Here is a 27,986-nt window from a genome sequence, read left to right as displayed (position 1 = left end):
CGGCGCCGACTCCGCGCTCCGGCGCACGCGCGCGCGCGCACTACGCGCTCGTCCCTTGCGCGAGGCGGCGGCTGGACCCCGCCATCTTGGCCGGTGGCGGTAAGAACACGTTGTGCGTCGGAGAGCTGAAGGCTAGCGCCGCTCTGACCGCTGCACGCCCCGTAGTCAGGGGACCGTCGTCTCCAGGTACGTGAGCGGGCGGGAGGCGGCGGCGTCCGGTGGCCGACCGCCGCCGTGGGAGCATGTGGGGATGCTCTCGAGTGCCCGTGGCTAGGCCTCGGTGGCAGGACCGTAGCGCGTGGCGCCCTGCGCCGGCTGCCCATCTGGGACCGCGGAGCGCTCCTCGCGTCCGCTCAGCCACCCCGGCTCGAGGCCGCCGTCCTCCAAACCCTGACAGCTACCGTCGCCGCAGGCGTCCGCCCTGCACCGGTGTCCACCCCGCTCCGGCGTCCACCCTGCACCGGCGTCCACCCTGCACCGCCTTCCCTTCCCCCGGCTCCCAGCCTGGAGCCGAGCGCTTTCAGGACTCACCGCGCCCCGCAGGTCCCCCCAGCCTCCTGTCACAGGCAGATGGCTGTGTTGTCACAGCATCGCTGTGGTTTCTCTTGTCCCTTTTAATGATTGCGGAGTGAGTCACGGCATCGTGCCGCCATGAAGCCCTGTACTCCTACTCCTCCCAGGCTTTATAGAAGTGATGCGCAAGTGTTCTACTTTTCTCCCAGAGCGGCGTGTTCTCAGTTGAGACTCGAGTTGGCCCAAGTGAATTTCCGAATTGAATGCTTTGGAAAGGCTTTTTGTAGCACTCCTTACTCTTCCTATTAGTGATTTAATCTTCTTTTCGTTTATTACTTCTTAAGCTTCTTGACATCAGGGATGTCTTTATTCAAAATATCTTCAGATACCCTTTTAAGACGCAGTACATTGTAGGCATTTAGTATTTGTTGCAAATAAATAATGGCCGAAGCTGAAATCCTGCACCCATGAGCTACATTAAGTATTTTTTCTTTTTTCAATGGTAAAATTGATAACTAAGAAATAACTAACTGTCAGAACAGATTTTATTATTTTACTCTTTTCTTTCCAGAGACTACTAACTAGGGAGTTAGGATAGTAAGGTCTGCATTGTAATCACTGGGCCTGCGTACTGAACGTAGTCGTCCTGTGTCTCCATCAGTTGATAGTTACTGTATTCAGTGTGATCAGAAGCTTTTTATGTGTAGTTAACCAAAATGTATTTAAGGTTTTATTTTTTTAATGTAGCTTAGCTCACCTCTACAAACAAAACAACAAACACAGAAATTTGTTTCACAAGAACATTTACCAGTTGCTGAAAGGCAGTCCATTAAAAATCAAAGCTATGTGCCTTTCCCAACTTAGTGTGCTTTACAGGGCTAATTTACAGGAAGCGTAGGTCATAATATTTCATGTGACCTCAGACTGTAAATGTTTCCCACATCCATGTTCTCACTGTCCTGGAAGGATAGCACCGAGCTATTGCTCTAAGTCTTCAGATCTTTATGTAGTCCCAGAAGTTCGTTGCTATAGTCTTCCTCTTCGAGCTTTTCTGTGCCAAGTTCTTATGGGAAAGAAGGGAACTCCTTTTCCCTAATTCTTGGAAATACTACTGAAGTTGAACAAATAGTGTTTACCTATGTAAGTAACCGTTATACAAAGAATCTACATTTATTTTTCTTAAATGTAAAATAATTTATTATTATGTAAGTCAACTTTTAGCCACTACTAGTGTGTTTCTGTTCCACATAAATACTATATATTATAGACTTAGTAATTTTAACAAAAATAAAGACCAACATAAACAATTTTATAGTGAAAGGGTTGTTTAATCTCTGAAAAGGAATTCATTTGCCAGGTAATTTGTTTAAAAAGCATTTTTTTATTTGTATCAGAATGCATGATGCCCAGATTAGTAGCAGCTTTCCAAAAATAATCAATGTCTTAGAAAAATCACATGGTTTGACTTGGGGTTTTAAGTTAACTCTAAGGTAAAGTAAAATCATTTCAATTTCTTCTTCTAACTTAGGAGACCTGGATCACTTTAAAGAAGTGACCTTGTCTGTCAGCATAGCTCTGTTAAAGTCTTATGTTTTCATTAACATAGCTTAGCTCAACTCTACCAAAAGAAAGTAGAGCATTTACCAGTTAGAAAGGAAGTGATCTGATGGTTTGTAAATGATGAAAATATTTAGGTCCGAGAGGAAAACCTGTTTTTAGGGAAGAAGAGGGAATAATCTATAGCAGCACTGAGTAGCAAGACTGTTTATGTCCCTCCAAGTCTAATCATTTTAGTGGCTATGTTGATGGAGGTTCCCAGAAAGGCCAGCAAAATACCTTTGCAAATGGATAGTCTTGGCGTTTGGATTCTTCATTATGTATTGAAGTAAACTAGAATCTGAAGGCAGTTAGGATTTATTCCCTTTAGTCTCCAGAGGGAATTAATTAATATCAGTGCACCAAATCCAATATCAAAAGATTGTTAAATTTGCCTTGACCTAAATTCTGTGTAGATATTATATATCAAGACTTAGGAAAGTCTTGAAAGCATGGTACATATGTATAGTGAATTACTACTAATAGACAAAACCTGGACAGTGGATGATGGCCACAGCTCTATTTGTCCCTCGCCATCAGTAGTCAGTGTAGTCAATTGGAAAAGAAAATGAATTGATGATTGGTTTATAGGAACAAAGAAGAAACATCTTGAGATTGTGTGTTTGTGTTCATATATAGTTCATTTTATAAGTTAATGTTTGTACAGTGGTGTTAAGTATTGAAGCCATGGCTAATTTTTCAGTCTCTCAAGTCTAAGCTTGAAGTTTAATATTCCTGGTTATTCTTTCCAAAAGAGCTTTAGCTTTCATTGATTTGATATTTTCTTTTACCCAAGAGATTGGATTGTATAAAACTGAGATAACATATTTTATTTGGTTAGATCTTTTGGAATTTAGTGTTTTTTGAGTATTTTCCTGTGCATGTATATTCCTAGATGTTTTTTTTTGTTTGGGTTGGGTTTTGTGATATTTTACATGACACCTGTTTTCTAATCTAAATCCATTGTGTAAAGTTTTGTTTTTCCACCTGAATAGATTATTTCGCTGTTTCTAATCATTTTTACACTTTTCAAATTTCTTTTTGTTTGTTTGTTTTTTCGAGACAGGTTTCTCTGTAGCTTTGGTGCCTATCCTGGAACTAGCTTTTGTAGAGCAGGCTGGCCTCGAACTCAGAGAGATCTGCCTGCCTCTGCCTCCTGAGTGCTGGGATTAAAGGCGTGCATCACCATTGCCTGACTACTTTTCAAATTTCTGAGCGCCAAATGATTGTGTCGTTTTATGGCCATTAATTATTTCTCTTCGGGTGATTATAATGAATTTGCTGTAACTTTGTTCATTTTTCTTTAATAGGCAAGCCAGACATTCTTTGTTACAATTATGGCAGACAAATTAACAAGAATTGCTATTGTCAACCATGACAAATGTAAACCTAAGAAATGTCGACAGGAGTGCAAAAAGAGTTGCCCTGTGGTTCGAATGGGTAAGCAGTTCTCTTGGCCATCTAAGGGTAGGAAGTGTCTATGGGAAAGCAGATAGTCTGATAACCTTCATAGAGAAAGCAGATAGTGTGATAGCAAATACTGTGCTAATCACAGATAGTTTCTCTGAACTACAAAGGTGAGAAATTTAAAATTATTCTAAGCTTTTTGTTTATTTTTTCTAAGTTTGTGACTAAACGGTCTTTTAAAAGAACTTATAGAATATCATTATTAAGACATTCCCTAAATATACAGTCAAACCAAAAGTTAACTGTAATCCTTGCTATTCTATGAGATCCTGTAATTGAGTCACAGGGAAAGGATTACCAGAATCTTTACATTAGATGTTGTTTTCATCTTGAAACCAATAAATAAATAGATTTAAGGTTAATGACAGTCATTTCTTGGGGTATTGCTAGATTTTCGAGACTAAATAAACCTAGCAATTTGGAGCTAACAAATTGTTGGTGCCTTTCGGCCTTGGCTGCATGGCTACTGCCTTGTAGTGGTGTCTCTAGATGGTATCTGTTAATGTCTCCTGTGCTTTTCAGAAATTCAGTTTTTGAGGTCTGGAATGTTGTGCTTAATTTTACCTGTGTACTACAAAACTGCATAGCTTTTTGGAGTTTTATTTACCTAGCTGAAATGCTTTATTTCTATCTACAGTATGCCTTTCCATTTACAATACTTATTTTCTTTTATGAGTTAAAGAGTCATTTATTATATGCAGGACTGTGGGGTTGCAGTCAAAAACAAATTTAGCCAGTCAGCGTAAACACAATAATATTTCAAGGTTTACCATTTTTACTAGTATTAGATAAACAGAATATATTGGCCATTTGCTTATTGCCTAGCAAGAATATATAATTAATAAACACAATTGTTTAATTTAGGATGTGTTTCATCAAACACTAATGTAAGAAATTATCTTTGTCATTGAAACTTTTGTGTGGCATTTCCAGAAGCAGCATTTTCTGAATAACAATCTTAAAAGTGTTCTGACAAAGAAAATTATTTTTCTTTGCCAGGAAAATTATGTATAGAGGTTACACCCCAGAGCAAAATAGCATGGATTTCTGAGACTCTCTGTATTGGTTGTGGTATTTGTATTAAGGTAAGTGATAATATTTTATTTATCAAGTCAAAATAAACTCTTAAAATTCTAAATACTTTATTTTTTTAAAAAGCAAAATTAGGCCGGGCAGTGGTGACACACATGTTTAAATCCCATTTGGGAGACAGAGGCAGGCAGATCTCTGAGTTTGAAGCCAGTTTAGTCTACAGAGCGAGTTCTAGGACAGGATCCAACACTACATAGAGAAACCCTGTCTTGAAAAACCAAAAAAAAAAAAATGTATAGGGTAGATAAATGAAAAAGTTTAAGAACATAATATTCTTATGACAATATTATTGCTTTTTAAATTAATGAAACCATGCTTTTATTGCTATTTTAAATTTATTTTACGTCTGTGTGTATGTGTGTTCTAACGTACCACCGTGTACATGTGGAGGTTGGAGGACACTGCAGAGGTCAGTTCTTCTACCATATAGGTTCCAGGGGTCAAACTGAGATTATCAGACTTGGTGACAAGCATCTTTACCTACTAAGCCATCTTGCTGGCCCCCAAATCAAACTTAATTACTTAATTTATGTGAGAGTTCCAGTGATCTTTAATGATGGTATGTAAGACAGGCTGCTCTCTCTGGGGCATCTAAGATGAAAACTGTGAGGAACATGCTCTGTGCAGTGCATGCTATGTTGAGGCAAGGGACTCCACAGCAATTCCTCTCTTCCTCTCACTGGGGTGGGTAGTTCAGGATTCCTTACTCTGGAGGTTATGTGAACTATGAGGTCCATCATGCTGTTGCTGTAGCCAAATACATAGTTATTCCTGGAATTGAGCTTTACAAAGTGGTTGCTGAGACCAGTGTTAACCCCACCATCAAAAATGAAAGAGAAAGTATTGCTATTAAGATCCCAGGAGACCTGGTCCCCAGGATGGATGCCCTTTAGGCCTCTCTCCAGTGTTTGTCTCACTACCTTCTTGATGTCCTCCTGTTTGTCAGCTTTCTCCAGGTCAGATTTACCATGGACACACTGTGAGTAGGAATATGGAAGACCATACCATTGAGCATCGTATTCAACTCTGGAATGACCGCCCACAGTCTCAGTGGAGCTAGTAGGTGTAGAGATGATGTTCTGGGCAGCCCTATGGCTGTCATCACAGTTTCTCAGAGGGTCCGTCTATAGTCTTCTTGGTGGCAATGATAGTGTGGACTGTGGTCCTGAGTCTCTCAATGATACCAAAGTTGTCATGATTGACCTTGGCCAATAACACTAAGCAGTTGGTGGTGATGGAGACATTACTGACAATCTTGAATATGTTTTTTATTCTTACCATGGTTAATGCCTATCACAAACATGGGGGCCGTTAGCAGAAGTGGCAGAGATGATAAATGACCTTTTTAGTTCTATTCTTCAAGTTAGCCTTGTCCTCCGTAATAGTGAAGATACCATTGGACCCTCAGCACCAGCATCACCCTATTTGGTGTTGGTAGAGCACACTCCCGAAAGATAGAAGTAGCCTTCCTTTAAATGACAAGTTTCCCAGTCCCAGCCTTGACTGTACTTTGGAAATCCCATGGTTGTAATCTCACTGGAACATGGATACCAGATACTAGAGCTCCAGTGAAGGATCATTTATAGCAACAGTATCCACTTTTCCCCAGTGAAGGCGGCATGCAGTCCAGGCACTCAGTGTGGCTAAATCTGTTCACTCCAGCCTTTACCATCACGTTTCAGGGATGAGGCTGATACTGCCTAAGAAGGCGCATCTGTCTCTGCACCTGCAAGGAGCAGAAAGGCCAAGGTTTGTCAGTGAGATGTCCTGGAAGAAAAAGGCGCTTTTTGAGCGAGTCTGATAATGTGATTTCAAACTGAGCAGCCCACTTAACTGTAGAGAGCAACAACTCCACAAATTTGTCCTCTCAACTCCACACGTGCGCCATAGCATACACACCACACACAGTAATCACATCTTTAAAGCAAATAATTGTCATATACAGCTTGGTAAAGGTATTTCTAACTAGATTATTTATGTATCAGCTTTTTATTACACGAAAAATTTGTAGCAAGTCTTTGTTAATATTCTGGAAATAAAGTATAGCTGGCATCATATATTCTCAAGTCTGTTTATTTTTTTGCTTTGAGACTGAGCTCACTAATTAGTTCCAGATGGCCTGGAACTGCTCTGTAGACCAGGCTAGCCTTCAACTCACAGATATTCTCCTGCCTCAGCCTCCCTAGTACTGCAGTTAAAGACATACATCTCCACACCTGGCCCAAGTTTATTTAATTTTAAATTTACCATTCTCAAGTATAAATATCCCCAAAAAATCTTAAGTTTAATCTAAAAATGCTTTACTATATGTTATATAAGCTTCTGTTGTACTTTGTCACATTAGATAATTGACTTTTGACTTATGAGTGGTAGATTTCCAACTTTAGCTTATAAGAATTTAACAACTCGTATATAAAGTTCTTAGATATTTTTGTTTATAGGTGATATAGACAGAAACTTCACCAGAGTATGGATACTTTCCTATAAATTGTTCATGTAAGCTATCGGTATGTTTTATATCGGTTTTTGAAACCTTGTTTAAATATCAAGAAAAATTTCATGGATTCTGAAAGTGTTTTCCTTATTTTGAAAATAAAACAGGAGATAGTACTCCCAGAAAACCATGTGTACATGCCATATGGTAACGTTGGGAATCTTGTGTGGACATCACAGTGTCATCTGTTGCTTTTTTTTTTCTTTTTGATGCGGCAAGAAAATAATAGTCCACAATTTTAGATAGATATCTGAATGCCTAAAAACAAGAACTAAATAAACTCTTAGTAATGGAGGCGAAGGTATGGTGTTCGCCCTGCACACTGAGTAGTCCACACTGTTGATGAGCAATGTGAGTTTCTTTTCCATGTCACGGAGCAGTTTAATCACCTGCAACCTGCTTCTATGCACTTTTTACACATTGATGAAAAGACTAGACAACATGGTTGTAAAATTTTGGCAGTATGGTTAAAGGACAGAGATTATTAGAAAATAAAATTATTTTATTTTTTCTTTAATTTGTTATGTTTTCACAGTTTGAAATGAAAATTCACTGAATTCTCTCTGAGTCAGTTCCCTAAACTTACTGAACATATCTGCTGAGCAGAGCTCTAAGCTGACCTTATCATTTCTGGTTATGTCTCTATCATTGCCTGTATTTTAGAGCTACATTTAACCACATTATGACTGCTTTTTTTTTCCTTTAGCGTGCATGTGTTTGGGTGGATAGGTGTGCTCGTGGAAGCCAGAGGTCAAAAGTCAGTTGTCTTTCTCAATTGCATCCCACCTTGCATTTTTTTTAAGGGAGGGTCTCTGACTAAGCCTGGACCTCACTAATCTGGCTAGACTGACTGGCCAACAAGCCCCAGGGATCTTCCTGTTCCTACCTCTAGCACCGAGATTTTAGGAACACACCTGACTTTTTAATAAGTGCTGAGGGTATGTCTAAACTCAGTGTTAGAACCACCTGAGCCATCTCCCCAGCCCACACACTACCACTGCCCTTAGTGACTTTCTTATACTTGCCATTCCTGTTCCATGGACATTTATCTGATAGTCAAATACTATATTGAGTAAGTTAACAGAAAAGCATTAAGCTTTGATAAAATATCTAGGCTATCAGCAAGATAGAAGTAGCCATCTTCCCCAAGTGATACAATCCAGACATCTTAAGAGACTTTACCTAGTGTAGGAAAGACACAAACAAGGACAGGAATAATCCTGTTATAGACAGATTATGGAAGGCATTGAACAGTAGTGTCTGATATTCTATCAGTGATGAAGAATATTAAATGTCAATACAGCTTTAATCTTCAAAGAAATTGGTTTTTATTTTTAAGTAAATAAGATAATTGTTTTTCACTTATAGAATTCATGCTTGAAAGATTTCAATAAAAATACTCACTTGAGTCACATATTTTATAAATTAATATATGATTCTTTATTTTAAATAACAGAAATGCCCCTTTGGCGCCTTATCAATTGTCAATTTGCCAAGCAACTTGGAAAAAGAAACAACACATCGATATTGTGCCAATGCCTTCAAGCTTCACAGGTATATTCCTCTTCACTTCAGTCAGGGGTCAAAGTTTCAGAGAAATGGAAGAAAATGATTTTGAACATCCAACAAAGATTACTAGAATATTATAAAATACAAGGTTATATTTATTTGTCAGCAGTTACTTGATCCCAGCACTCAGGAGGAAGAGGCAGAGGCACGATGATCTGTATGTTCGAGGCTAGCCTTGTCTGTATAGTTAGCTATAGGCCAGCCAAGGCTACCTTAGCGAGATCCTGTCTCAAAAAACAAAAACAAAAAAATGTTAGTTCATTCTAACTAATAAATAGAACTAATTCATGAAGGATAAAGCAACTACAAAAGCTTTAGCCCAGTTCCATTATGTCATAAATGGTTATAGAAACTGGGATATCTGGAAGGTAAAAACATCTCAAATTATTCTATGATCACAATTAACAATGACCATGTTCATAATACCCTTATCCCAAATAAACTTAAAGAAATCTTATGTTTTCACAGGGGAGGCCTCATATTAATTCTTATATTTATCTGCTGAATATTAATGTATTAATATGCATTGTATTGAATCTGAAAGTAGACTTTACGAATAAAAGGGTCTTTTCTCCCTACCAACTGTAAGAAGACAGCAACAACAGAGAGAATGATATATACAGTTTGGTGTTTCACTTCCTCCATATAAGTTGCAGGCTAGAAAGGAAAAAGTGACAGTATGGGGTTGTACCTGCTGTGAAATTTTCACCAAAGCATTTTGTGTGTTAAAGCTGAGCCTTGTTGAGCAGTGGCATTGCACACTCGGGAATCAGAGAGTAGGCCAACTTGGTCTACAGAGCAATTTCTAGGACAGGCTCCAAAGCAACACGAGAAACCCTGTCTCAAAAAATCCAAACAAACAAACAAAAATACTGAGCTTTAACTGTAAAGAAAAATGTTATTTTAGCTAACGAAATTTTTTAAAATTGGAGTATCAATTATGGAATTATGGATACATTTCTAACAATTACTTTCTCTTGGCTGCTCCCCCCAGTAATGCTTAGCAAATATTTTTTAGCTTATTAATGGATATATGTAAAATGCAAGTGCTTCAAAGTACACTAGTCTACTGTTATGTTCCTTCTTCAATATAATAACGAGTTTCTTCTCTCTCCCCCCCCCCCAATATTGTAATAGATTGCCTATCCCTCGTCCAGGTGAAGTTTTGGGATTAGTTGGAACTAATGGTATTGGAAAGTCAACTGCATTAAAAATTTTAGCAGGAAAGCAAAAGCCAAACCTTGGAAAATATGATGTATGTATTAACAGACTATGAAAATTAATATCTGGGTCTTTTATGTGATTTTTTTGAGGGGAGGGATGGATATAGGGTTTTTGTTTTGTCTGTCTGTTTGTTCATTTGTTTTGGATGTTCTTATTTTTAAGTTAATTTGTGGGATTAGTTCGAAGATGTTGTTTGGTCCAAGTTTGATTTGGTTTAGTTTCGTGTTTTAAGACATGTTCTTACTATGTAGCCTCAGAGGACCTTGAACTCAAAAGTCCTTTTGACTCAAGCCTCTCAATCCCAGTACACACTACCATGTATGGATTTTATTTTTTCTTTTTATTATCTTTTGTTTGGGGTTTTTGTTATCTGTTTTGTGTGTATATGTGGCAGGTCTCAGTCTATCCTTTCTAAGTTAAGATCTGTTAGTGTTGCTTAACTAAAAATTTATAGTTCACTTAAACCTTTGAATTTGTATGCTTTGATTTGAAATTAGGTCTATTTCCAATTTTAATTTAGATGTCTTCATTTGATAAATGTTTAATTTTATTTAGCATTCATCTCTTGTATTTTTATCTTAAATTCTGATAATTATTACATGTATTTTTAGGATCCACCTGATTGGCAAGAGATTTTGACTTATTTCCGTGGATCTGAATTACAAAATTACTTCACCAAGATTCTAGAAGATGACCTAAAAGCCATTATCAAACCTCAATATGTAGACCAAATTCCCAAGGCTGCAAAGGTCAGTTGATTTATAGAGAGATGCTATATTGTAGATTATTGTTAGAAGAATAAAAGTTATATCAAAATAGATTTGTTTTGCTTTGTGTCTTTTTAATGCTAAAGGAAAATAGTGATAATTTTTTGTTACGATAGGGGACAGTGGGATCTATTTTGGACCGAAAAGATGAAACAAAGACACAGGCAATTGTATGTCAGCAACTTGGTAAGTATTTGAGTGCATGCTCTTCATAGATTGCATTTGTTCATAATCGCCTGAATGTGGATTGCTGGATTCGTGAGGAAAGCTTTTATAATTATCTTGTTACTATACAGTTTTAAATTGGACTATCATTCAAACTCAGAGTATTGACATGCAGTGTGCATTTTGCCCAGAAGAGGTGAAACAAAATTTATAACATTGAACACAATGCTTCTGATTATTCTTTGTAGATTTAACTCACCTTAAAGAACGAAATGTTGAAGATCTTTCAGGAGGAGAGTTGCAGAGATTTGCTTGTGCTGTCGTTTGCATACAAAAAGCTGATATGTAGGTTATTTTACACTTTTTGTGTATCTTAATCTTTGTGAGTTTGTATTTGTAATACTGCTAATTCAGTGGTAATCTTAAAAGGAATAATACTTAAAGCTCTGATTTTGAGATAATACGTTAAAGCAGTTTTGTATATCCATCACCCGTTTTCCCTGTTTCAAGTTCCAAGGCAGGGAAATCATTTGTTTTTATGAGTACTTATTTTTACCCTACAGCAAATTTTTAAAACGTAAGCACTCCATACATAAGCTTTCTAAATATCTCAAGTAAAAGTTGAGGTCTTTAGATGAGTTGCAGTCAGAACAGCATGCCGTGTGAGGGAGAGATGGAATATGAACGGCAGTTCTCCTTCCTGCTCTAATATCTCCCTCTCAGATACTTATCGCTTCCATATTTTTCCACATTTCTGCTCTGGTGGATAATTAAGCTTATTATTCTGTGAAAATCTGTACATGAGAAGCGATCTGCTTTAAAGCCTTTTGACTTGAGGCAATTAAGAAAATGGCTCTTTGGGGACAACAAAATGGCTTAGCGGAATAGGTGCTTGCCACCAAGCCCTACCAGACCTGAGTTAAATTCTCCAGAGCCACAAGGTAGAAAGAGAACCAATTCAGGCAAGTTATTCTTTGACCTCTCATATAGACAGTGACATCCCCAAACACACAAATACGATTTAAGAACAAAAGGAAAACTGTTCTCCAGACTACTTCCTACTGTGTCAAGAGTATTTGTCATGAGAGTATTTTTCATGAGAAGGTGCCAATAAGTCAGTGCAATCTTCAAAGCTCTCAAATTTGTAGGTATACATTTCTTCCTTTTGTAAATATTTTCTTCTGAACAAAATACAGAGTTTAACCCTTACTGTTAGCCTCCTTTCATTGGTATGTGAAATTTTTAATTTTGTTAAATCAGAGCCCTTATTGTGCTGCATAAAAAGAATATATATGGGGCTGGACAGTGGTGGCACACGCCTTTAATCCCAGCACTTGGGAGGCAGAGGCTGGTGGATCTCTGTGAGTTCAAGGCCAGCCTGGTCTATGAGAACTAGTTCCAGGACAGGCTCTAAAGCTACACAGAGAAACCCTGTCTAAAAAAGGGGAAAAAAGAATATATATGGTAGAATTTAGGTTGTTCAAACTGAGCATGTTTGCTTCTTTTATTTTTTTTCCCTTAGATTTATGTTTGATGAACCTTCCAGTTACCTTGATGTCAAGCAGCGTTTAAAAGCTGCCATTACTATTAGATCTCTAATAAATCCAGATAGGTAAGTATAGATCCAGTTCATTTCTGGGTTCTTTTGTTGAGGGATTTTACAGATGTTTAAAGATATTCATGTTTTTCATTTTGATCATTTGTAGCCACCACCAAAATTTGCCTTCCTCTATCCTAGAACAAAGGTTCTTAGTGCAAGATTCATTTATTGGTACCTCAGATTCTATGTAGAGTATATATGTGTGCTATGTGTATTTTATTTTTGCGGGGGAGTGGGATGGGAAGGAACATCTTAGTTGTTGCTAGATCATCAAATGCAAATCTCAGTCTTTTTGTTTGTTTGTTTTTGTTTTTTGAGACAGGGTTTCTCTGTAGTTTTGGTGCCTGTCCTGGAACTAGTTCTTGTAGATCATGCTGGCCTCGAACTCACAGAGATCCGCCTGCCTCTGCCTCCCGAGTGCTGGGATTAAAGGCGTGCCCCACCACCACCTGGCAAATCTCAGTCTTATACAAGCACACATACTTAAACATGGTCACCAGAATTATGTTCTGTGTTTACAGTCTCACTGAACAGAAAAAGAGTTCTTAGCAACTTCTGTGGTCCATTGACAATGTCATGTGTTGAGTATGATGCTTTTCAATTTCCAGAGTTTCTTAATTCATCATTGCCCTTGATGCTTCTAGTAATTTTATTAAGTCTTTAGGTAGAATGCACATTTTGCATTTGAGAGAGCATGTGATCTAAAAAAGTTAGTCAGTGGTGCAGATTTATTTGATAAGGATGGTAATCTATAGGGAGGATTTCCATACAGTGTTTTTATACCATAATGCCTCTCTTGAGTTACTGGTTTGATAAACATTGTTTCAAGATAAAGGAAGTCTCAAGGGATCAGAAAACAAAGTGAAACTAGAAAAAGAAGAGATACATGGGTTCTCAGACATTGTTTGTGTCCATAATGTTAGTCATGGGCTGTAACACCCTCTGCAAATGGAAGCTTGCTTCTTATGTTGGATTATCATGTTGCTTTCTTGGCAAAAAGGCAAATTGGAAACACGTTAATAGTCCCGAACTAGAAATGCCAAGAAAGTATATTAGAATTGGAGTGATGATTTCCCTTTAATTCTGTTTTCGTGCAAACAGGTCATATAGCTGTAGATTGGAAATGTACTGAACCAGTGGAATTGATGAGGCCTTTAGAGTGAGAAAGTAGTATAAGGAGTCTTAGGACGTCTAGCCCTACGGTGTGTAGAAACAGACAACAATGCATTTGGAAAAGTATGCTTGAGACTCTATACAGTCGTTGTTTTTTGAGCCAGGGTTTCTCTGTGTGACAGTCCTGGCTGTTCTGGAACTCTCTTGGTAGATCAGGCTGACTTCGAACTCATTGAGATCTTCCTGCCTCTGCCTCCTGAGTGCTGGGAATAAAGGCATGATCCCTGTAGTAGGAGGAGTGGCTAGCTTAACCCCCAAAATAACCACACAGAAATTGTATTAATTAAATTACTGCATGGCCCGTTAGCTCTAGCCTCTTATTGACTAACTCACATCTTGGTTAACCCATTTCTATTAAATCTGTGTATCACTATGTGACTGGCTTACCGGCAAGATTCTAACCTCCGTCCGTCTCAGGCCAGAGATTCATGGCGTCAGCCACACTGCCCTTCTTCCCAGCATTCTGTTCTGTCTACTCTGCCTGTCTAAGGGCTGCCCTATCAAAAGGCCAAGGCAGTTTCTTTATTCAACCAATGAAAGCAACACAAAAACAGAAGGACCTCCTACAGATCTTGGCTGTATAAATTTTTATTGGTAAAGATGAACATGAGCTAATCTCTCAGAATAAAATATAAATAAAATATAAAAGGCAGCCATCTCTAAACTTAGTTAATATACATAACAAGATAGCAGTGTTAGCATTTGATCTTAATATGTTGTAAGAGCCTCAGAAATAGTGCAAAAAGTTTAAAGTTTTAAAAACCCTAGGAGTTTAATGAATAAATGTTCAAAAGTCCAAACAAATCTAAAGGTTAACAGGATAAAGGATTGGGAAGATGACTCAGTTTGTAATGTGATTCTCATGCAAACATGAGGTTTTAAGTTCAGTCCAAGAATCTGAGAACAGGCCAAGCACAGAGCCATGTACCTGTAACCCAGTGCTGGGGAGGCAAACGCAAAAAGATCCCTGGATTTTTTTGCTAGTCAGCAAAGTATAGCAAATCAGTGAGCTTCAAGTTCAGTAAAAGATTCTGTCACAAAAAAATAATGAGATAAAGAAGCAATTAAAGAAGATGAATGTTGGCCTCTAGCCTCCATGAGTGTGCATATCTGTGTGCATAGTAACTACATGCACCTACACAAAAAAATTTGCACAAACATACACATACACACACGTATGGTAACATTAAAAACTCCCTGAAGTAATTAGATGAGTTCGGGATAGCAAAATGGTATAGGGAACATTAAAAAAAACAACCTCACAGTTTGTCAGTGTAACTGAGAAAATGGCATCGAAATATAAGGGGAGATTTGAAACATGTTGATTATAATAAGAACACTATTTGGTTAAGTCTGAGCATGATGGCTGAGCAGGTGAAGTCACCTGCTGCATAAGCCTGGCAAACCAATCCCTAGAACCCATATAAAATTAGGAGGGAATCAACTCCACAAAGTTATCTCTCATCTCAGCAAACCCTCCATTGCATGTGCACGCACATATACTCAGTGATGATGATAAGTGGGCCTTGTTGGTTTGGTTTTTGAAGACAGGGTTTCTCTATGTAGCCCTGGCTGTCCTGGAACTCGCTTTGTAGACCAAGCTGGCCTCAAACTCAGGATCTGTCTGCCTCTGCCTCCTAAAAGCTATGATTAAAGGCCTGTGCCACTACGGCCAGCAATGATCCATCTATTTAAAATTAAAAATTCTAACTTTTAAATTAGAGGCATTGAAGGGATCATGGCTGATGGATTTTCAAAAGTGATAAAAGCTCCAACTCCTCAAACAAAAGTTCAGCAGATGATCAGTAACACTTAACATGTTTTGAATTGAACCTACAAGTACGTTGGTAGACTCTTAATTGTCCAAACAGACATACTTTTTACTTCATACACATGATTGGGCATTATAAACATGCTTGAACATTTTAATAGAATCTGAGAGGAAACAGTATGAAAACATAATCCTAATGTTTTAAGAACTTGGCCATATGGTAAAGAAAAGAATGCATGTGTATCCTGACCTTAAAAAGATAGACAGATGCGGATGATAAGGTAGTTCCTAATCCAAGCCCCTTTCAGTCATCTACTTTCATCTATGATTTTTAAGTATCAAATAATGTAACTTTAATAAAAAGAGCTAGAAGGAAAATAAATCAACTGACTCACGTTTCAGTATGTAGTTATTCAGGGAAATCACTGGACAGCAAAACATCACAGTTATAACTGAGTCTAATTAAAAGATAGAAAGTAAAGGAAGATTTAATAGGAATCAACGGATTTTATATAGGCTAGTGAGAGAAATAGATTTTACAAGATGTTTTAAGTATGAGAAAAAGGATGACGCCTTAATTTTAACAGTGAGAGCATGTTCAGACAAATTCAGTTGACCAAGCAGAAATAGTAAGTAGAAAGCTTTTGTAGGTGCACCAATCTCATGTGTATTGTTTGAGTTACCGTAATCCCATGTGAGCGCCTGGCTTTGGTGGTATGCGCCTTTGATTCAGCACTTGGGAGGCAGAGGCGGGTGCATCTCTGAGTTCAAGGCCAGTCTAGTCTACAGAGAAAACACAGAAACCCTGTCTCCAAAAAAAAAGTAATCCATGTATGATGATAGGTGGAGGTAAGCAGCTAAGGGAAGTATATCTTCATTCTTTTCTGTTTTGTTTTTCAAGGTGGTTTCTCTGTACTTTGGAGCTTGTCCTGTAACTAGCTCTTGTAGAGCAGACTGGCCTCAAACTCAGAGACCCGCCTGCCTCTGCCTTCCGAGTGCTGGGATTAAAGGCGTGCGCCACCACCACCCAGTTGGGAAGTATGTCTTCATTCTGAAACTGTGTCAAAGCATGCATTCTGTCGGTCTTTAATGCTATAAATATTTTGAAGATCATATCCTCCAGGAAAAAATTAAGCAATCCAAAATAAACTGGAGCTTTTAATTGTATACATTATCTATATTTTTCAGCACAGATTTCTTACTTAGGTATACAGATGCTGTCTCCTAAACCATCGGAAAACATCTGACTTCTAAGTTAGTTCTGTTTGAATTCAAGAAATGCAAGGGATTTCATTAAGTAAAAAGTTGTAAGAGTACGGAAAAGTCATTTGTATATTAGGAACAGTATTCTGGTAGTGAATAGGATTTAAAATGATTTAAAATAAGAACTAAGTAGCATTTTAATAGATGAAAATTTTGGTAGGTGACCATTTAGGAAGGAATGACCCTTAAACGTACAAAACAGAGAAATGCATTATTGAGGGGTGGACTTCATTTTGTATTTCTTTATTCTAATAAAGTAACAATAGGATAGATGAAGTCAGCCAAGCAGTGGTGAGCACACCTTTAATCTGAGCACTTGGGAGGCAGAGGCAGGTGAATGTCTCAAGTTTGAGGCCAGCCTGGTCTACAGAGCAGGATAGTCAGGGCTACAACAGTGAAGCCCTGTCTCAAAAAACAACAACACAAAAAGGTAGAAGCTGTAAAAGCTCTTGAGAGTCTGAAAATACTCATTTCATGTGGAATTGATAGGCACATCAGGGATCCTGAAAACAGATTTGTTGAGATTTAGTAATCTTTATTAAAGAATTATGATGAGAGCCTGATTTACAATTTAGACAGGGAAGGGACATGATAATTTGCTAACATAAGTTAGGGAAGAATTCATGTAGTTGCCAATCTCAGCAATATCAAGGGAAACAGAATTAGTCATTTTGTGAGAGTGATTTTCAGTTTATACAAATAAGAACTTTATTTGTACAGAAAGCTGATATTTGAATTGGTATTTGAGGTTTGTGAAAAATGGGTAGGATAAGAAAAAAGTGCTGCACAAAAGCTTCCTGGCTCCATGTTTGCTAGCTTATATTCTAGCACCTTAGTGGAATCCGCCCTGGCATCCCTAGCACATCCCCCTTGTTCTTAAAGCACTGTAGTGCATACTAACTGACTTTACTATGTTCTTTTACACTTACTTTTTTAAATTGTGTTTTTCTAAAATTTACAACTGCAGTAAAAAGAAATATATTAATTTTAGCTAATGCTGTTTTGTTAAATTGGAAAATAAAGTCTGTCTTGCTTTTCAGGTACATCATTGTGGTGGAACATGATCTAAGTGTATTGGACTATCTCTCTGACTTCATCTGCTGTTTATATGGTGTACCAAGTGCTTATGGTGTGGTCACTATGCCTTTTAGTGTAAGAGAAGGTAACTTTAAAACCTGTTTCCCATAATGTTGTAGCCTCTTCTTCTCTAATGCCTAGAAATGTGAAACAGGTGCTATTCAGCCCTTTGCACTGCTCTAATGTGGATGTGAGACTGAATCATTGAGGGGAGTGAAGTGCATTGTCAAGGCTGCACACAGCTACAGAAAAGAATTCCTCTTTGAGAATTTTCTCCTGGGATAATAAAAATTCATTTTCACTATTTTTTATTATTAACATATGCAGTATTTGTCACCTTCAAATTTATTTTTAAAGACTGGAACTCACTGTATACCCTAGACTGGCCTCAAACACAGCAATCTTCCTGTCCGCCTGAGCTTAGTATTACAGGAGTGTGCCATACTCTGCTCAGAAGCAGTGCCTAATGTTTCTCTTCAACTAATGAGTACTACCATGTAATGTAGAATCAGAATGACATATGAATATACTCAGTAGTCATTCTTGAAAGTCCTTCTTGTAAACACTGGATCTACACAGTGACTATCCTTGCCTTTCAGCTGCTACAGCTGAGCGTCTGGGTGTGGCTGTGACAATCATTAGGACATATTTTCCAGTTGACAGGATAGCAAGGACTTGTTTATTTGTGTGTTTTTTGAGACAGGGTTTCTTTGTAACAGCCCTAGCTGTGCTGGAACTCACTCTGTAGATCAGGCTTGCCTCTGCCTGCCTCTGGAGTGCTGGGATTGAAGGTGTGCTCACCCTGCCCAACCAAAGTCTTTTCCTTACTTGGTAAATGAAGCTCTTAAACTAAGTTTTCTTCATCAAAGTTTTTGGGTTTAATTTTCTGTGTTTACACGTGATTCCTTAAAATTAACAACACTCTTTTAGAAAAGGTGGTTCTCTCATTCCTAAGGCTTCCAGTCCACTATGTACTCAAGGCTGAGCATAAGAGTCCCTTAAATGGTCCAGATGAATGACAGTGTCCTTCCGCATGATCTCCCAAAGCCTCAGCTACTTTTCCTTCACTTATACATAGAAATGCTGAAAAAACACATCTTTCCTTATATATATTTAAATAATAATCTTTTTATTTTCAATTTGCCTGCCTTTGTAAATGTTTTATTTTTAGTAGAGAAGGGTTTTATATATAATGTTAGTTTACTTTCTTCTACTATAAAACACTCTAGAAAATGGTTTTTATCTTAGTACAATGAAACCAAAAATATATATATTTAATGAAAATAGCTCATTTAGTTTCTTATGAAACTGTAAAGTTAATCAGAAAAATACATTAATAATTTGCTTAAATTACTTATTTTTAAACTTTATTCTCAAAAGTATTTTGTGTCAATTTCATACCTGAAATTCTTCCTTATGTACTTGTCATTTTTTTAGCGGGAAAATCACTTTTTTTAAATTTATATTTGCTTGTTTCCCTTTATGAGTATGTATGTACATGTGTGAGACACATGTACACAGCATGTGTGTAGAGCGCAGAGAAGACTCCCGGGAGCGGGTTCTCCTTCCATACTATATGGTACTTTACCCACTGAACCATCTTCTTGTCCCAAAAGAACAACTTTAAAATGACATCGTGTTTTATATATTTATGAATATGGTCACAGATTGTTTAAACTTAAAGTTTACAGTGGGAGAAAGAGTCATTTTGGTTTTGGTGGTGAAAATTGCATTTTTCTGGGGCATGGCCTCAAAATATTGCCCAGGCTACATTGCTAAGGCTACATTAGCAGTCTTCTGACTGTTGGATTATACCAGTCACCATGCCCAGCATGCTTATATTGTTGAAACAGAGTGTTGACTTTTGATTATGTGCAGAATTGATATTGACTGAGATACATGAAGAGAAAATGGATATATGGAGTATAGATGTATCACCCATCTCCTCCCCAAAAACAGTCTTAATCATTACTTTAGCTTCATTTTATTTATATTATTTATATTTTCTTCATTAATCTGTTGGCAATTTCCTCCCCAACAGGCATAAACATTTTTTTGGATGGCTATGTTCCAACTGAGAACTTGAGGTTCAGGGATGCATCACTTGTTTTTAAGGTAGCTGAGACAGCAAACGAAGAAGAAGTTAAAAAGATGTGTATGTATAAATACCCTGGGATGAAGAAAAAGATGGGCGAGTTCGAGCTAGCAATCGTAGCTGGAGAGTTTACAGATTCTGAAATCATGGTGATGCTAGGGGAAAATGGTAAGTAGTGATGGGTGAGAGTTGGTTCTATAAATGGCCTGTGTTCATCAACAACAGACTCAGGGCTGGCATTTGAGTTTGAATCTATAAATTTATTGTTTTAGCTTTACTTTTTTGTGGTATTTACTAATTTAGTCTCACTGTTGTTCAAATAGATTAATATTTCTTCATTATTTCCACAAAATAATCTATTGTTTCTGTTCTGATGATTTTTTTGTGAATAAACTAGTGAGGCAATCACTCATTCTGCAAAAGGACTAGAAGGAATAGCCAGTTGATATTTCAGACACATACCAGCTTTAAAACATTTCCTTGGGTATCTGTATTTGTAATTTTCTTATTTGAAATTCAGAAAGCTATCTACTTTCTTGAATAGTTTTATTACCAATATTTCAGTATTAAATTGTCACTCTAAGATGAATCTAACTATTAAATATCTAGTGTTGGTTTTATGATTTAAAGGTAATAGTTTATAATAGCTTATAAAACTGTACAAGAAAGATTTTACACAAAGAGATTTGCAGTATTGGGCTTCACTCAGAACACTTAAGTTGTATGGGCTAAGCATGTATTAAGATACACTGGTCTTATTACCCCCAATAAATTTAGGCTAATACTTGACTGGTGGGAGAGGATTCTTTTTCTACTCCTCTTCCTCCCCCTCCTCCTCTTCTGTTTTCTGTGTAGTGAACTCAGAGATTCCCCTGCCTCTGCCTCCCAAGTGCAGGGATTAAATGCATGAACCACCACAGCCCAACTAGGGATTGTTTTTTCTTAAGAACTTTTGCATAATATCTTCAAGACAGATTTCTCAGGTTGTAACAAGTAGAAAAGTATGCTTTACTTCAGAATGTGAAGGTTAATTTTGTTTTTGTTGTTGTCTTACCAGGTACAGGTAAAACCACATTTATCAGAATGCTTGCTGGAAGGCTTAAACCCGACGAAGGAGGTACTGTTATAGATACTACTTTTTTACTCTATCCCACAACGTAAACTTTAGATGTCTGGGCAGGTTTTGTGTGATATGTACTTGTATTGTTTTGCAGGAGAAGTACCAGTTCTGAACGTCAGTTATAAGCCACAGAAAATCAGTCCCAAATCAACTGTGAGTTGTTATTTTAATATGGTTATTAAAATGTATGTATGTATGTATACCTTTAGTCTTTTGCTTTAGTAAGGGATTAGGACATTAGCTCTCTAATAGAGTATATGTTTAACATGAATTAAGGCACTGAATTCAATACCCACCACACACCAAAAAAAATCATATTAATATTCTTAGCCTTATTAGCATCTATACAGCCACAGCCTGGCCTAGAATCTACTATATAACACAAATACTTGAAATTCTCAATCCACTGCCCCTACTGCCCAAGTGTTGGAGTATTGTACGTAGATACCACATCTGGCCCTGGAAGTAGCTTTAGAATCTGTCATCTTTTTTTTTCCAAACCTAATGTGAGCCTTTGCCAAAGGAAATGTTCTTCCAAAGAAGAAATCCAGATCACCCATAACCACATGGAAAGATGCATGGCTTTCTTAGTTGTTGCAAAAATGCAGATCAAACATGGTGAATACCAATTTTTTTTTATTTTCGTGAATACTAATTTACAATAGTTGAATAACTTAAAAAAAAATCCAAAAAACAGGCACAAGTCTTGGTGACAGTGTGAAGAGATTGGACATTGCGTGTTGCTGATGGTAATGTAACTACAATCACTGAGAAAACCAATCACCTCATTTCTGTAGCATAGACTTACTAACAGCAGCAGTTCTCCTCATTATGTAAACATGAGCAGTGAACATACTCAGTACCCAGAACCTACACATAGGTGTTTTAGCAGCTATATTTATCAGAGCCAAACAGAAGAAAAAACCCAAATGCCTGTCACCTGCTGAATATATATAACATAAAGTATTCTTAGAATCTAAGTTTATTTGACCTTAGGGAAATGAAATGCTGGTAAATCGTTTCAAATATAAAACGTGAAAATGTTTTGCTAAAGCACAAGTGTTCATTCAATTTCTGAAAGTGTTGTATCACTATCAGTGTCACAGCACCAACCCTGTTCCACATTTCAGACAATTTGCCTTCTTTAGTACTTTAGATAATCTGCCTCACGTTCTCAGACTCAGGTCTGTTCTCAGTAACAAGTAAAAGCCATTTTAGGATTCATCTAAGAAGAAGATGGTGCATTGTGTGTTATAGCCTACAGATTATCCAAGGTTTCAACCCACTTTAACATTTAGAATTATTCCTGCTCTTAATTATTTCTCCACTGAAACATTCATTTGTCTTCTACTTTAATTCTAAGACTATTGCCTTTTTTCTTGTGTACATGAGTGCTGTTTGTAGTAATATGGGCAGCGGGGCTGCGTTTCCAGCACCCCGGCCGCCTGCTCGGCTAGCTTTACCCGAAATAACAACACACAAACTGTATTCATTTAATCACTGCTTGGCCCATTAGCTCTAGCCCTTACTGGCTAATTCTGATATCCCGTTCAACCCATTTCTAATAAACTGTAGCACCGGTCTTACCGGGAAGATTCTAGCCTACATCCATCCTGGGTTGGTGGTGTCAGAAGTGGGATTCGAACCCACGTCCATCCTGGGTCAGAGCTGAATCGTGTCTGCCTCAGAGAGCAGAGCTATTGCCTCTGTCCAGGAGCGGGGAGCATGGCATCTCTCTGAGGCGTCTGCTCCCGAGAGGAGAGCTGTGGAGTCTGAGCTCACTTCCTCTTCCTCCCAGCATTCTGTTCTGTTTACTCCACCTACCTATGTTCTAACCAATAAAATGGGCTAAGGCAGTTCCTTTATTAGCCAGTGACCTTCCTCCATCAGCTGTTAAATAGAAAACCTCAAAACGTGAGCAAGATGCTGAATAGGGATTAAAAACTAGAATTGCCTAGGTATAGTGGTGCATGCCAGCCATATCCCAGCACTTGGAGGCTGAAGCAGGTGGCTGTCTGAGTTGGAGGCAACCTGGTTGACTACATAGTGAAACCCTGTCTCAGAAGAAGAAAAAAGTTAGAATTGGTGTATATCGGTGGCAAATTGAAATCATTTTGGTCTGAAGTTTAGTACTAAAATTTATAAACAGAAAAGATCTTTCCTGGTAATTTATCATTTAAATACTTTTTCTCATTAAAATCAGGGAAGTGTTCGCCAATTACTGCATGAAAAGATCAGAGATGCTTACACTCATCCACAGTTTGTGACTGATGTAATGAAGCCCCTACAGATTGAAAACATCATTGATCAAGAGGTACTATAACATTATCCTTACAGTTCTCTGTGCATCCTTATTTTGGATAAATATATCTGTCTTCACACTGTCTTCACACATTTTGCTGAACTTCTCCAATTAGGTGCAGACATTGTCTGGTGGTGAACTTCAGCGAGTAGCTTTAGCTCTCTGTTTGGGGAAGCCTGCTGATGTCTATTTAATTGATGAACCATCTGCATATTTGGATTCTGAGCAAAGATTAATGGCAGCCCGAGTCGTCAAACGGTAAATGTCTTACTTCTAGAATATTTTTGATTATGTTTACTGGCATACAGATACTTTTAATAAAACACTTGGATCTCATTTTGTGACTTAACAAATGAAAGATTTGCAAATTGTTGTGTTCCAGTTTCATACTCCATGCAAAGAAGACAGCTTTTGTTGTGGAACATGACTTCATCATGGCCACCTATTTAGCAGATCGCGTCATCGTGTTTGATGGTGTTCCATCTAAGAATACAGTTGCAAACAGGTAAGGATGGTTTTTTTAAGTGTTCAGAAATAAAATTTTAAGTTCTAACAATTGGAAACTTACCACATTCTAAATTTCTGGTAAACTCATAAACACTGAAGTCACTGCTTTTTTCAAGGAGATAGCAAGTAAATCAGTTTCTTATTGACTCCCTAGGTTTTTCTTCTATGATACTGCATGAGGCCTGTATAGTAGTTTTTGGACTAGTATAGAATACTGGATAAGCTTACAGAGCCCTAGACAAATAACCTTTTCTTTCAGCTGAACTTTGTCCAATTGATTTTTTTATACTTCACAGAAAAATACTATTTTATAGATAATTCTTACAAACTTAATTTTTGTGCAGAATAAAATTCAAAGAAGTAATGACTTGCCAACTACAATATAGTTATAGTAGGTGGCAAGTACAGGATACTGACCCACCCCAATTTCAGTGTGTTATTCTACCTTCTCTTGATGTTCTGACAACACTGATCATACTGTAGGGAAAACCAAAGTTCAGGTCTGTCAATAAGACATTATTTTACCATTACTGCTAAACCTACATTAAGTTGTACCTTATGAAATCACCAATAACAAAGTTGGGGCCCATGAAAGTACCAGCCAGACATGGTAGCACACTCCTTTAATGCCAGCATGGGGGGCAGAAGCAGATGAATTTCTGTGAGAACAAGGCCAGCCTGGCCTAAGTAATTTGTTCCAAGACAGCCAGATCTACATAGTAAGTCTGTGTCTCAAAAAAAAAGAACGAAAAAAAGAAAGAGAAAGACCAAGATCCCAAAGATCTCTGTTTTCATACTGAGTTCTGTCATCAGTTATTGACAGTATGTTCCTTACTGGAAATTTCTTAGATAATAAAATTTATTTCTTCAATAATAACCTTTGTTTTGGGTTTGCAGAATGCTTCAAAGTGTTCCATATTTCTTGTTGTTATTTAGCAAATTTAAAAATTAACTTGTGCGGGTGGGGTGGCTCAAGTGGTTAACAGCACTGGCTACGCTTCCAGAGGACCCATGTTCATTTCCCAGCCCCTACGTGATAGCTCACAACTGTCTGGGACTCTAAATAAATCTTTAAAAAAAAAAGAAATGAAATTAGCTGGATATAAAAGACGAAAGAAAGAATGGTTTTTAATGGAAACTTGTTTTTAGTAAGTAATACTTTTGGAGCCATGACAATAACTCGGTACAGAGCCATGCAAAAAAGAAAAAAAATCAACAAGTATTCTGTCTTAATGTTTGCTCAACATCAGAAATACATACTATGCTTACACAGAACTAAGTGATGTATAGTAACGTTAGCCTTGGTGCATAACTGAGAGGGAAAGGTAATGATGATCTTGGGACTTAGCTAAATTTAATGAACACTGTTCATTTTCCCTAGTCCTCAAACTCTTTTGGCTGGCATGAACAAATTTTTGTCTCAGCTGGAAATTACATTCAGAAGAGATCCCAACAACTATAGACCACGAATAAATAAGCTCAATTCAATCAAGGTATGTAGATAACTCCTACCATTGTAAACTTAAGTCTTTTTTTGTTGTTTTGTTTTGTTTTGTTTTTTTTGTTTTTGAGACAGGGTTTCTCTGTAGCTTTTGGAGCCTGTCCTGGAACTAGCTCTTGTAGACCAGGCTGGTCTCGAACTCACAGAGATCCACCTGCTTCTGCTTCCCACGTGCTGGGATTAAAGGCGTGCGCCACCACCACTCGGCTTAAGTCTTTTTTCTTAAAAATGTATGACGTATCTATTGATTCTCAGTTTGGGTTATTTTTTTGTTTACATTTTCTTACTCTTGTTGCAGGCAACAACTGTAAGGTATCTGCTATTCTGATTGTGTGTGTGCTATTTAAAACAAGCAGTGGCATACATCATATATCCCAGCACTTGGGAGGTAGAGTCAGGCAGACATCTGTGAGTTTGAGGACATTCTGGTCTGCATAGTAAGTTCCAGGATAGCCAGGGCTGTGAGATTGGAATAAAAGGAATAAACGAAAACTTTTTTGAGAAACCTTATTTTTTGGCACTGAAAGTAGATTAATGGAGTTTTATTAATGAAGTTTTTAAGAATACTTTTAAGCAGTTTATGGTTTTTTTTAAGACATAGTTAAAATGAATAAACATTCTCCTTTGCTAATTAAGCCATGACTGTATACTGAGTGATTTAAGGTGTTCATAGAACGTATTCCTAATAGCTGGTCAAGTAGATAAATGGATTAATGACCACCATCCTATAAACAGTTCTGAGGAAATTGTTTTAAATATATTTGATATAATAAGTGATTTGCAAGCTGGCAGTATTCTGTCTTTTGTACCAGGAGCTTAAAAGTGGAATTTAAGCTTTTCCAAGAATATTTGAATATATGACAGATTTCATACATGTGAATATTTTAGCAGAGGCCTTCCTTGAGCTGCTGTGCGATGCTCCGAGAAGCACTTCTGAGTAACACTACGTAGATTGCTGTAGCTTCCAGGAGAAAAATTGTTCTGACTTTTGTTACTTCTCTTTTTCTAGGATGTAGAACAAAAGAAGAGTGGAAACTACTTTTTCTTGGATGATTAAATTGAATCTGAGATTATCAATAAGCCATTTACTTACTGGGATTTTTATCATATAAAACTTTAATCAGGTTTTATGGCCCCACATACTCTGGAGTTTGAAGTATGGTTTTCTTAATGTGACATCAAAAGCCAGTTGTATTGTAAATTGTTATTTAAGAGCTTTTCTGTCCTTAAGATAAAACTCTGGGCATACTTCACTAAAATGGAGACATTTCAAATATGCAAATCACCTCTGGATCTCCATGATCTGTGGAGATTTTCAAGCTCTGTATTATACTCATGTACCAGATGCTTACCTACTGGTGTTGTCCATATTTTAAAATCTTCGATAAAATCTGTATTACCTGTTTGCTAAGTGTACCAGCATAATGAAATTGCCCTATTTAACAGCCAGTCAAAGACTACACTGCTAAGGTCTGATAAATAAACACCAGGATTATATTTGCTACTTGTTTTCAGTCTGTGACTATATTATCAGTGTGTAGCTGCTTTCAAGGAACATTGTCTGCTACAAACACCATTGTTAGAAGGTGGATGTTCGTGACCAACTTTTGCATTGTTTTTAAAATTTTTGGGAGGGTATTTTTGAACATCTGTCAAAAATTATTTCGGTACCCTAATTTAACTCTAGGTTTTTGGGTTTTTACATTCTATAAGATTTACTTTGTAAACATAAATTTATATAATCAAGATGGGAGGAGGTATTTCTGAGTATTTGCTTCCTATAAAACTACTTGGGCTGGGGAGATGGATCAGTCAGTAAAGTGCCAACTTCTCACTCGTGAGGACCAGATATTAGACAGTAGGATTCTAATACTGGTCCTGGGAAGGGAAGTCAGACAGATCCTAGAGCAGGGCTGGCCAGCCTAACAGAATCTGTGAGTGCTGTGTTCTGGAAAAGATCCTGTCTCAACAAGTTAGTTAGGTGGACAGCAATTGACTGGCTCCAGCACAGAGATTTGTATGTATGTATATACATACATACACACACACCCCTACCCCTACAGATATAAAGTCTTTACAATTGGTGACTTAAGTATCTGGATGTTAGGGTTTTTAGTTTTGTTTTGAGACAAGTGTCCTGTAGCCCAGGACAACCTTGAACTGAGCCTATTACCCAGGCTTAGATTATGCAGTGCTGAGAATCAAACCAGGGCTCCTCAGGCTAGGGAAGCACTCTACCAACTGAGCCACCTCCCCAACCTTCTGTTTTTATAGACTACAGATTTTTCTGTTGAGCAACCAAGGGCAACCTTAAGCCACTTCTCCAATGAGTGCCAGAAATAGCAATACAAAGTTTCCACTGCTGCAGAACATACTCATTTGTAGGTGTGGATACAAAGGACATTATCCAAACCTTACTAATATGCTGAACTAGAATTATGAGGAAGGTAGATTACAGTGAATAATGGGGCCAGCAGAACAGGAAAAATAGATTTGGCAAAACTATTATTAGGTTATTAGAATTTTAATAATCTTGATTAACTTGATTAATGATAGAAAGTTGTTTTTGACTGGACCCCATTAGGCATTCTAAAATGTATATGAATAATCCATAAATACATATCTGTTGTAAAGCAATGCAAATATACAGAAATATATGGAATAAAAATTTTCTCCCTTCATTACTCTGA

General features: G+C 37.5%; 1 protein-coding gene across 1 annotated transcript; it reads left to right on the top strand.

The window, feature by feature from the left end:
• Nucleotides 1-29: 29 nt before the first annotated feature.
• Abce1 (ATP binding cassette subfamily E member 1) lies at nt 30-27,986 on the top strand. The gene is made up of 18 exons (XM_075976539.1): nt 30-186; nt 3,420-3,549; nt 4,576-4,661; nt 8,619-8,716; nt 9,869-9,986; nt 10,567-10,704; nt 10,839-10,908; nt 11,136-11,232; nt 12,410-12,499; nt 17,735-17,856; nt 19,813-20,034; nt 20,924-20,983; nt 21,081-21,139; nt 23,190-23,300; nt 23,404-23,546; nt 23,671-23,793; nt 25,177-25,288; nt 26,306-27,986. The coding sequence occupies exons 2-18, from the start codon at nt 3,447-3,449 to the stop codon at nt 26,351-26,353; spliced, it is 1,800 nt and encodes a 599-aa protein (XP_075832654.1). The 5' UTR covers nt 30-186; nt 3,420-3,446; the 3' UTR covers nt 26,354-27,986.

The sequence above is a fragment of the Microtus pennsylvanicus genome, chromosome 6 (assembly GCF_037038515.1).
Source record: "Microtus pennsylvanicus isolate mMicPen1 chromosome 6, mMicPen1.hap1, whole genome shotgun sequence".
Taxonomy (NCBI): Eukaryota; Metazoa; Chordata; class Mammalia; order Rodentia; family Cricetidae; genus Microtus; species Microtus pennsylvanicus.
This window is presented reverse-complemented; position numbering and strand designations above follow the sequence as displayed.